Source organism: Camellia sinensis, chromosome 13 (assembly GCF_055761805.1).
Source record: "Camellia sinensis isolate YWXY chromosome 13, ASM5576180v1, whole genome shotgun sequence".
NCBI classification, from domain to species: domain Eukaryota; kingdom Viridiplantae; phylum Streptophyta; class Magnoliopsida; order Ericales; family Theaceae; genus Camellia; species Camellia sinensis.
The window spans coordinates 142611274-142623415 of record NC_138973.1 but is presented as its reverse complement, the minus strand read 5'-3'; the positions used below and the strand labels follow the sequence as shown (position 1 = coordinate 142623415).

The following is a 12142-nucleotide window of genomic DNA, read 5'->3' as shown; positions in this document are numbered from 1 at the left end:
ATATATATATATATATCCCAAGATCTGACTATACAGTGCTTACACAAAGACTAGCATGAAAATAAAAATAGCCCTAGCGTTAGACTTCGGACGGAACCTCCTCGAGAGGCCCAACGGTTGGCTGACCAAAAACAGTACAAAAGGGCGTCAGCTCTGGCCCTGGTCGTGTGCCGGCTCACCTACATACATAATATAAACTGTGAGCGAAAGCCCAGTGAATAATAACAGAGGAAATCGGTTATATGAATGATGTCCAACACAAGTTAGAATTCAGCATTTAAATCAGAGCATAATCTGACTTCAAAATAGAAACAGATTCATATACACTTTTATATTCAGATTTTGCATAAGATCATACGTGGTACACCCATTAGCTATCAGAACAGATTGGTCCATAGACCCACGTACATAGTTGGTACCAACGACCACAAAGGTCCATAACTTGCGTGCAAGTAGCCATGGTATTGTTACCCCCAGGCAAGGGCCACGTGCAGATTGGTCGCGGTATTGTTACCCCTGGGCGAGGGCCACATGCAGATTGGCTGCGGTATTGTTACCCCCGGGCGAGGGCCACGTGAACTAAGAGTGCCACAATTACTTTCAGAAAATTGGACATTCATTCATCATTAGTAAGATAGCATTTCAGAAAACAGATTATAACATACCAGTTAGAAGATACTTAGGTTAAGCATAACTTTACAGAGTTATTACTCATAGTGGGCTTGGAGACAGACAGATAGAGCAGATCGATCAGACAGGACGTGGCACGTGACCTATACGACACATAACAGATACACACTTAGAAACGCACATTCTAATTGTACAAAACTTATTTTGTTGGCTCTTAGTGTGTTTCTAATCTCTTATCCTCATTATAGAGTCTAAAACATGGCCTAGGAATGCCTAGGATGGAATGAGGATGCAAAGATGAGCTTTAAAACACTTTTCAAAATTTTGCTGAAATAGGGGTCCCGCTCGAGCGTGGCCTTCTACGCTCGAGCGGACATGCAGACAAAAGGAATCCGCTCGAGCGTGGATTACTCCGCTCGAGCGGACTGCAAGCTACAGTAAAAGTGCTGGATGCAATTCACGCTCGATGGGCGCTCGATATCTACTCGAGCGTGAGACACAAGTCCTCGCTCGAGCGTGCATTACCCCGCTCGAGCAGACTGTAAACACAGGCAAAGTACTAGATACACGAAATTCCCGCTCGAGCGTCCTTTTACCCGCTCGAGCGTACTGCATGAACCTAGTATGTACGCTCGAGCGTGGAGTTTTTCCGCTCGAGCGTGAGTCCAAAATCTGAAATTTCCAGATTCGAATCTCAAGCTCAAAACTCAACTACAATGCATCAAATTCGATCCTTTTGGGCTAATTTTCTGGAAAACACTTGTAAACTCAATCGAGAAAAAATCATGGGTTAGTGAGAGAAGCTCTGACATCTCTCTAGAAAACCTGGTTTTCTAGGGTTCAATACCTCATTGATTACCGATGTCTGCAGTTAATGCTAACCTGGGTGAGATTAACAAGGGTGTTACTGGTGAGGGCGTGGGAGGTAATATCCCTAGAGTTGTCGATCCACATCTAGCCGAGAATAGATTTGCGATTTTGAGCGAAATAGCGATGGAAGTTCCATCAAACCCTAGTGATGGTGCAGATGTGGGGATTCCGACGGCTAATCCGTCCGATGTGGAGATCCAAACGCAGGTTGTTGTTTCTGCAGTAGATCGGCCTGGTTTGGGGGTTGATTTGGTAGCAGAGGATGTGCGTATTCCTGAGACCGTGGAGAAATTGAAAGAGCCGATGCCTCTTGCAACAAGCTGTGAGCCTTCGACGCCGATTGGAAATGCTATCAGCACAAATTGGTCTGATATTGTGGAGGAAGAGTATAATAGCTTCCTAAATCTTCCAGATAGTGTGATTGTAGCGCGTAATCGTGGGGAAAACAAGATCTGTGTTGAATCAGTAGATCCAGATATGGCTTTCGCTGCTGATGTGCAAGTTCCGATTAGGGACTCCTCTTCTTCCCAAGGAGGAGCTGTTAGGGGGGGAGGAAGTTATCGTGGGGGGCGAGGAGGTCGTGGTGGTGCCGCTGGGAACAGGACCATCGAGCATGTGGGCCCAGAACAACGCTCTTGGGCAAATATCACGGCTGCATCAACCCGTTCAAATATTAAGCTCAGGTATATCCCTCCTACTACTGTTGAGGATAGTGTTGTTGTGAATATGCCTTCGCGTACAGATCCGCTAGAGAAATGGGACTCCTGCCTTGTGGGTTATTTTGTTGACAAGGGGGTGGGTTACAACTATCTGCGTAATAGTGCATTTGGACTGTGGAAAACTAAGGGCCTTAAGGAGGTTTTAACTAATGGGGATGGATTTATGTTTTTTATTTTTGACACTCCTGATTGTTGCAGAGAAGTTCTTGAAGGAGGCCCGTGGTATATAGGTGGTTATCTCCTTATTCTGAAACAGTGGAAAAGGATGATGAAACTTACAAAAGATAAATCAACCAAAATCCCAGTCTGGGTGAAATTTTTTAATATTCCTCTGGAATATTGGGATCCTGATGGTTTGAGTAGGATTGCCAGTGCTATTGGTAACCCCCTTTTCATGGACCAGCTTACGGCAAGGGGTAGTAGGATGGCATTTGCTAGAGTTTGCGTGGAAATTGAGGCCACCTCAAAATTGCCAACCTACTTCCAAATTAGGCATGCTGATGAGGCTGTTCTAATCCGAGCTGAATATCAGGGACTGCCTTCCAGGTGTCAACACTGTCAAATATTTGGACATAGCACTGAAAAGTGCGTGTCTAAACAAGTGGCTCATTTGATATCCCTCCAGAAGACATCTGAGGAAAACATCAATGTTCAGGAAGAAGGCTGGACCACTGTTCAAGCTAAGGGGAAGAGAAAGGTGGGTGAACCTGACTTGGAAACTATTCCAGAAGTGGAGGCAATCCCAGACCCAGTTTCTGTACCTTTGTCTGCAGTGGTGGAAAATCAAGAAATTCCAATTACTGAACCTATAACTATAAGGGTGGACTCATCTGATCAATCCCTTGATACTCAGGAGACTTCGGGTGATAAGAGTTTGTCCGGGGAAGAGAATAGTTCCGAAAGCAGTGATGTGGATATGTTTCAAAAGAGGATTTTTGAGATTGCAAAAATAGTGGCTCCAATTCCTGCTGAAGTGGTGGACACAGTGATAAAGGAAACTAAGGCTGGAAAGGTGCATGCTAGCTCTGCTACCCCATCCCAGCAGGTGAATAAATCCTCTGGCAAAGGTAGTAGCAGCCAGAGGAGGAAGAAGAGGTAATTCAGTTTTAGTTGGTTGTGGGTTATGTCACTCTCTTTTTTGTGTCCCTATGCATGTCAAAATTGCTTCCTGGAATGTTAGAGGATTGAATGATCCTTCTAAACATAAAGAAGTTAAAAACTTTGTGCTTAAAGAAAATATTCATGTCATGGGGGTTTTGGAAACAAAAATAAAACAGTTAAATGAGAGCAGTATTTGTGTTAAATGTTTTGGTCAATGGTCCATGATTTCTAATTCACAACCAACTAAAACTGGTAGAGTCTGGGTGTGCTGGAACAATGTTTTTTGTGATGTTCAAATGATTTCCATGTCTGATCAGCATATTTTGTGTAAAGTTGTTGAATTGGCTTCAAATGAAATATTTTATGCAACTTTTGTCTATGCTGAAAATAAGCACACTCTGAGAAAGGTTTTTTTTGAATCTATGTATGATATCTCTCGTGTTAAATCCAAAAATCCTTGTGTTTTTCTGGGTGACTTTAATGCTATTAGATACCAGCAGGAAAAAATTGGGGGGACTTCTAACTGGACAAACGAAAATGAGGAATTTAATTCTTATGTGATTGCATCTGAGTTGGCTGACCTATCTTATGGTGGTTGCCAATTCACATGGGCTAACAAAAGAAGTGAAGGGGCTTATATTGCTACTAAAATTGATAGAGTCCTGGTTAATGAGGCTTGGCTGGATAAGTTTCCTGAGGCTACTGCCAACTTTCTTCCGTCTGGCATATCTGACCATTCCCCTGCTGTGGTCAATATTAATGCTTCTATGAGCTCCTTCAAGAAACCTTTTAAATACTTTGATTTCTGGTCTCAACACCCAGATTTTCTGAGTACGGTTTCTAACACTTGGGGGCAGTATATCCGGGGCGTTCCTATGTTTAGAGTCTGTCAAAAACTTAGGCATCTTAAAATCAGCCTTAAGCTTTTGAACAAAAAGGATTTTAGTGAAATATCTACCCGTGTTCAGAATGCTAAGGCTAATTTGGAGCTGACCCAGTACAAGCTGGATAAAGATCCTGTGAACAATGGGCTGCAAATTCAGGAGAGAGAGGAGTTGAAAAAATACATTGAGCTTAGCAAGTTAGAAGAGAGTCTTGCCCTTCAAAAATCCAGGGTGCAATGGCTTGGGCTTGGGGACAGAAATAGCAAATTCTTTTTTAGGTCTGTGAAGAGCAATATCAACAGAGGGAAAATTTTGAGTGTTGACATGGGTGATGGTACTAGGTCCACTAACAGTTCTGATATCCACACCTCTTTTGTCAATTTCTATACCAAGTTATTTGGCACTCCCTGTGTGGACCAGTATAATGGCTTCGAGAGAATTCAATCTTTGGTGAATAAAAAAGTCTCTCCTTCTCAATATGATTTGATGTCTAAACCTGTCTCTGAGACTGAAATCAAGGAGGTTTTTTGGTCCTTAAAAGCCAACAAAGCCCCCGGTCCTGATGGGTATTCCGCTGGGTTCTTCAAAAATTCTTGGGATATTGTTGGTAAGGATGTCACATTAGCCATCAAGTCATTTTTTGATACTGGTAAACTTCTTTCTGAGGTCAATAGTACCATCATTGCTCTCATTCCTAAAGTTCCCAACCCTATGCATGTTGGTGACTATAGACCCATTTCTTGTTGTAACACCATCTACAAATGCATTGCTAAGATCATTGCTAATAGACTTAAATTGGCTCTTCCTGATCTGATTGATCCTGTGCAATCTGCCTTTGTCCAAGGTAGAAGGATCTCGGACAATATTTTCCTGTCCCAAGAGCTTATGAGAGGTTACCATAGGAAGTCCCTTACGCCTAAGTGTGCCATGAAAGTGGACATTATGAAGGCATATGATACTGTGAGGTGGGATTTTATTATTGATACTCTTACAGCTATGGCTTTCCCTCTTTGCATGATTACTTGGATAAAGGCTTGTATCACGAGCCCTTCTTTTTCGATATGTATTAATGGGAGCCTTCAGGGGTATTTTAAAGGGGCTCGGGGGTTAAGACAAGGGGACCCTATGTCCCCGTATCTATTTGTGGTGGCTATGGAGGTCCTTGCTAGGATTTTGGCTGAAAAGTCTAGGAATCCCCTGTTCAAATTCCACTGGAGATGTGAAAAAACCAAAATTGTCAATTTATGTTTTGCTGATGATCTGATGATCTTTAGCAAAGGGGACCCTGGTACTGTTAATCTTATCATGCAGGGTTTGGAGGAATTTAGAGATCTGTTGGGCCTCACTCCTAATCCTAGTAAGAGTAACATTTTCTTCTCGGGTTGTAGCATACAGCTTAGAGAGGAAATCCTTCAGATTGCAAAATTTACTGAGGGTTCCCTTCCGGTCAGATATCTTGGTGTGCCTTTAATCACTACTAAGCTTAAAGTGTCTGACTGCCATATTCTGGTGGAGAGAATTACCATGAGGATCAAAAGTTGGACCAATAAATTGCTCTCTTATGCTGGTAGAGCCCAACTCATAAAGTCTATCCTGTTTTCTATGCAGGTTTATTGGTCCTCTCTTTTTATCCTTCCTAAGAAGATAGTTAGCGACATTGAGAGTATTCTTAGATCCTTTTTTTGGTCTGGGGTTGAGATGAAAAAGCATAGTGCTAAGATTGCTTGGAAGTGTATCTGCAGAAATAAGAGTGAAGGTGGCCTTGGCTTTAAGGATCTGGAAGTCTGGAACAAGGCTGCTATTGCCAAACATGTTTGGTATCTGTTTTCGGGCGGGGATTGTTCTATGTGGTGCCAATGGGTCAAGTCCTACTTGCTCAAAGGTAGGAGTTTCTGGTCCGTTAAGACCCCTAGTGATCCGTCTTGGGTTTGGAGGAAAATTTTGTCTCTCAGGAACTTAATTTATCCTCTCATAAAATTTAGGATTGGTAATGGTGACAATGTGTTTCTTTGGCATGACAACTGGCACCCTCTAGGTTCTCTTTGGCAGAGGTTTGGGCCTAGGATCCTTTATGATACTAACCTTCCTGACAGTTCCAAGGTTAGTTCTATTGTCTCTAATTGTTCTTGGAAGTGGCCTGTTTCTAATTCTTGGGAGATTAAAGAGTGGATTTCCTCCACTCCTTCATCTCTCTTACCTTCTCCGGGCTCTTCTGACACTCCGGTTTGGAGCTTGACTGCTGATGGTACGTTTTCTATCCAATCTGTTTGGGATTGGTGGAGGGAAAAAGGGCCTAAAGTCCCTTGGTCTAAACTTATCTGGGGCCCCCCTCTTATTCCTAGGGTTAGTTTTATTGTTTGGCTGGCCATTAATGAGAGACTTAATACTGGTGATAGGCTTCAATCTTTTGGCCTTGTCTCTAATCCTTGCTGCCCTTTCTGTCAAGCTCCTGAGGAGGATCATTCCCATCTCTTTTTCAGGTGTATTTTTTCCTCTAGGGTTTGGGGTGGCATGATGGCCAAATGTAATGCTAACTGGCCTTCTTTGTCTTGGCTGGGCACTGTTGAGTTTGCTACTAAATCTACTAGGGGTAATTCTTTGAAAATGCTGGTTCTGAGGTTGTCTTTTCTATGCACTGTCTACCACATTTGGATGGAGAGGAATAGTAGAATCTTTAGTAAGGTCCACAAACCTGAAGAGGTTGTTACTAACTCTATTATCCAAATGGTTAGGGGTAGACTCCTTTCTTTGGATAACATTAAATTTTCTGCAGGTGATCACTGGTTTTTGGAGAAATGGAACCTTCCCTACAAGATTATGCAGCCGACCAATGCTACTGCAGTTGGTAGGAGAATGAGTGATGTGAGTTCACCTACAATTAGGGTTGAGTGATGGTGAGCATATATTGTGGGGTTTTACTAATTGGATGTTATTTTGTAGGTTCTCTTCTTTCTTATCAGGTTATGATGAACTCTATATCATTGAAGTGGCTGATTGGAGGGTTGAGTGATGTGAGCAAGCAAAGTACTCTATGCCACTGTGGGTTGAGTGAAGAGAGACAGTATACTTGTTTTGCTCTAACATTTATTATATATTATATATGTTTTTTGCAGGTTTATGGAGCTTTCAAGTATACTACCTATCTTGTTCTATTGAGAAATCTGGTGAGATGTGGGCCAAGTGATGTGAGGTTCTATATGGAGTGTAAGAATGTTGGTTACTGTGGGCCGAGTGTGGGGAGGTCTTATACTGTGTGTTTGTTATTTCTGCTGCTTTATGATCTTCATTACGGAGGTGGTAATTCCTATTCATGGCAGGTTGTGGTTTATGGCGTGGTTCGGCGGTATGGTAGCTCCTTACTCCGTAGTTACCTGAGGCTGTTAACAGCTTATTTCTCTCTTGCTGTGGAGAAGTGGTGGCTGATTGCTGTTCAGATTTGGGTGGCAGTTGGCAGTGTGTGTATGTACCATGGTGATGGCTGCTCCAAGCGCCTTGCTATGCTACAAGTGGGAGATAATCAGTGGTTGTTCTTTTTATTTTTATTTTATTTGTTCACAGGTGGAGTGTGCAGTTTACCTACTCCTACGGGTTGTGTAGGAGGCTTCATGTGTACCTTGGTGTCTCGGGTTACAGGTTTTCTGAGCAATTCGGTAGATGGGCCCCTCTTGGTTCCTTTCTGCGGTTTTGTTTGGACTCCTATTCTTTGTATTATTTTGTTTTGTTACAGGTGCCCATCCCTACGGGCTGTGTAGGGAGGTTTTGTGGGTGTGATGATGCCCTTCCCTACGGGTTGTGTAGGGAGTTTTCTATCTGTGTAATGGTGCTTGTTGGTTGCTGGTTTTGTCTTTTGTACAAGGTCCCTATTCATCATAGGATATGGCCTTTGTACAATTTGATTGGCTAAGCTTCTTTTGGCTCTCTCCATCTTCGGATGTAGTTCCTAGGTTTGGTCTAGATCTTTGTTATATTTTCGGGCTTCGGTGTTTTGTGTGCTGAGGCTCGTGTTGTTTTCTGTTGTTAGGGCCTGGGGTATGCCCCTTGTATTTTTGTAAATTTTCTGTTTTATATTATTTCTTATTCACCCAAAAAAAAAAAACACTTGTAAACTCATAATATGACATGTTTCAAAGATCAATTTGAGAAATCAAAGCCCAAAGGTAGTTCAATTAAACACAATTTTCAAATAACCTTCAAGAACATGAAGAATATGTAACATGTATGAATTTAATCAACCTCAAGGCTTCCAATTCATGCTCCTAAGAGCCAATTCTTTCAAAAACAAGATGAAATCATGGACTTCAACCAAAATGTAAACATGCATGCAAGAATTTCCATGAAAACAACTTTAAACTTCAAGATATGCACATGTATGCATGATTTAGCTCTAAATTCAACATTTTAAGCCACAAACTAGACTTCTATCACTAATATCACCATGGACTATGCTAGAACAACTCAAATACATAAGTGAGAGGATGAGTCTCCTACCTTAAGTCTTGAATTATAGGTGAGGAAGCTCAATTTTTGCAAATCTTCTACCAATTCCTCAAGTCTCTAAGCCAAATTTCTTGTTGAAGCTAAGTTTTCACCTCTCTCACTCTCCTACGTTTCTTGGTCACAAAATGGCTGAGGGAAATGTTATGGAGTGTATACAATTGAGTTCCAAGCAATGGTACCTAAGTGGCCCACTAATGGCAATGTCGTAAATAATTGAGCTAATGTAATTTAACGTTATTTAATCTAATTTAATCGCTCCGAACCAAATTTTAATTAAATCTACCATAAAATTCTATAAATCCTAACTAGCATATAAATCAAATCGATTTTTGATTCGGATGCCGATAAGGCTTTCAATTCGCAATTTAAAGTCAAAGACATGAACAGATTATTTTATCGCAAACAGATAGAAACACATAAATAATGCAATACATATGCAAATAAATCCCAAATCCTTCCTAAATTACTATTAAGCATAATTAATCATGAATTAGCATTAATCAGAGGTCGGGGTCATTACAGTCTTCCCCCCTTAAAAGAGTTTGGTCCTCCAAACTCGAATTACCTTCATTCTGAATCAACATTGGGTCCAATGGAAACAATTCCGGATATCTCTTCATCATGTCTTCCTCGGTTTCCCAAGTTGCATAGGTTTCTCCGTGGTTTTGCCAATGAACTTTTACCAGTGGTATTCCTTTATTTCTCAGTCTTTTGATCCGGCGATTCACAATCTGGATAGGTCTTTCCTCGTAGGTGAAATCATTTTTCAAAAGCACATGTGTTGGCTCAATGACGTGGAGTGGATCTCTCAAACATTCTCGAAGCATCGATACATGAAAGATGTTATGCATATGTTCCATTACTGGAGGTAAGGCTACCCGGTATGATACTGGATTGATCTTTTCGAGGACTTCATAAGGTCCAACATATCTTGGTGCCAATTTTCCCTTAACACCAAACCGAGTTTGACCCTTCATCGGGGTCACCTTTATGAACACGTGGTCCCCAACTTCATATTCCCTATCTCTTCTTCGGACATCGGCATAGCTTTTCTGCCGCTCTGTGCAGTTTTCAGGCGTTGCTGGATCAGTTTCACTTTTTTGATTGTTTCTTGCACAAGTTTCGGTCCCAACAAAGTTCTATCACCTACTTCAGCCCAACATAGCGGAGATCGACATTGTCTTCCATACAAAGCTTCGTAAGGTGCCATTCCAATGCTTGAATGGTAACCGTTGTTGTACACAAATTCGGCTAATGGCAAGTAGGTCTCCCAATTCCCTTGGAAGTCTAACACACACATTCTGAGCATATCCTCTAGAGTTTGGTTTGTTCGTTCAGTTTGGCCATCTGTCTGTGGGTGATAGGCACTGCTCAGTCTCAATTCAGTCCCCAAAGCCTGTTGCAAACTCTGCCAAAATCTCGATACAAACTTTGAGTCCCTGTCAGACACAATAGACACTGGCACTCCATGCAATCTCACAATTTCAGTCATATAGATATTGGCCAATTTATCAGCATTATAAATAGTTTTGACAGGCAGAAAATGGGCAGACTTAGTTAAACGGTCAACTATAACCTAGATAGAGTCCATACCTCGGGAAGAACGAGGCAATCCCATAATGAAGTCCATAGTAATGTGCTCCCATTTCCACTCCGGTATTGGGAGCGGTTGTAGCAAACCAGCAGGTCGTTGATGCTCAGCTTTAACCTGTTGGCAATGTAGACATCTAGCCACAAAGTCTGTAATACTCTTTTTCATTCCAGGCCACCAAAAATTCTGTTTCAAATTATGATACATCTTCGTGTTCCCTGGATGCATAGCAAATTTACTAATATGAGCTTCGGTCATAACCCGTTTCCTCAAATCACAACAATCGGGCACACAAAGACGATTTTGAAATTTCAGCACACCATTCTCAAACACAAATCCTGGCCTTGGCTTCGAATTAAATTCCTCTATAATCTTTTTCAAGTGTTCATCTTCACATTGTTTTTGTTTGATCTCATCAAGAATAGCAGGTTGAGCAAAAATAGCAGATAACAACCCATCTTGTTCTAGGTCATTTGGCAATTCTTTTCGGTTGGACAACAAACATGACAAACTTGCACCGGATTTTCGGCTCAAGGCATCTGCTACAGAATTAGGCTTTCCTGGATGATACAAGATTTGTAGATCATAATCCTTGATTAACTCTAACCATCGCCTCTGTCTCATATTGAATTCCTTTTGGGTGAAGAAGTATTTCAAGCTCTTATGGTCTGTGTACACCTCGCAAGTTATCCCATACAAGTAATGACGCCAGATTTTCAAAGCAAACACCACGACTGCCAGCTTAAGATCATGTGTTGGGTAATTCTTTTCATGAGGTCGAAGTTGTCTAGAAGCATAGGCAATCACCCTTCCGTTTTGCATTAATACACAACCCAAGCCTTTTTTTTTTGGGTAAGTAAGTCATAAAATAAAAACAATGAAATTTACAAGTTTACAAGGGGCATACCCCAGGCACGCCCAAACAACAAATAAAAACATATATAACCAACAAAACTACCACTACACCTCTAAGAAAGGGGGTAAACAAGAAACTAAAAACTAAAAAACACAATAACCCAACTTTGCCCATATATTCTTTTTGTCCTCAAGTAATCCCTACCATCAGAGATAATAGAAAGGAACTTGAGGTGGATATATGGGCAAAGAAATACAAAAACATCACAAAGTTTAAGAAACAAAACACACACACTGACAAAACAACAACCCTCAAGCCGAAACAAAGATGATGATCAACCCCACAAGCCCCCAGTCTCTCATGTGGATAAAAACATGGAATCCAATAAGCGTCCCACTCCTCACAGCCGTGACATCCAAGCCACTTAACCAAAGCCAAGACGGAGGAAAAGATATACCCCAAGAGAAATCCCAACAAAGTCACATGAAGCTAGCACGATCAAAAACCATATGCCACGGACTAGAGAGTTGAAGTAAAAGACAATAACCCCTCAGCAACGAACCAATCCACAGCCAACAAAATCATGAAATCAATCATCACATCCCCCAGTCCCTTCTTTGGTAGATCACAAGCCTCAAACCCCACGGCAGTGTGACCAGCACTCCATGTCAGGCGTGGCAATACGATCAATTAGGACAGGTCACCTGAAGACAAGAAGCGACCAAAAAATCGGTAGCTATCCTCCCGCTCATCTCGCAGTCTCTAACTCGGCTGGTTATTGAACCACTATTCCCCATAGCAGTGACTCCCCAATCACTCTTGGCGGAGATGGCTCAAAACCACCCTCATATCGAGTCACATGAGGATCACATGATCAATCACCATAAAATAATCAACTATAAAAGATCCGCTGCAAAGAGGTTAAACAAAATTTCCAAAATAACCCAATATGACAACAAGACCACGAGCACCATAAAAGGAGGCCCACGGACTG

The 12142-nt window shown here is 41.7% G+C and overlaps 1 protein-coding gene across 1 annotated transcript; it reads left to right on the top strand.

Moving 5' to 3' along the window:
* The first annotated feature begins 1491 nt into the window (after positions 1-1491).
* Positions 1492-7956, top strand: LOC145805763 (uncharacterized). Its single transcript, XM_082900962.1, has 6 exons — positions 1492-3314; positions 3400-7066; positions 7165-7215; positions 7318-7667; positions 7763-7837; positions 7932-7956. The coding sequence occupies exons 1-6, from the start codon at positions 1492-1494 to the stop codon at positions 7954-7956; spliced, it is 5991 nt and encodes a 1996-aa protein (XP_082757088.1).
* Positions 7957-12142: the final 4186 nt, after the last annotated feature.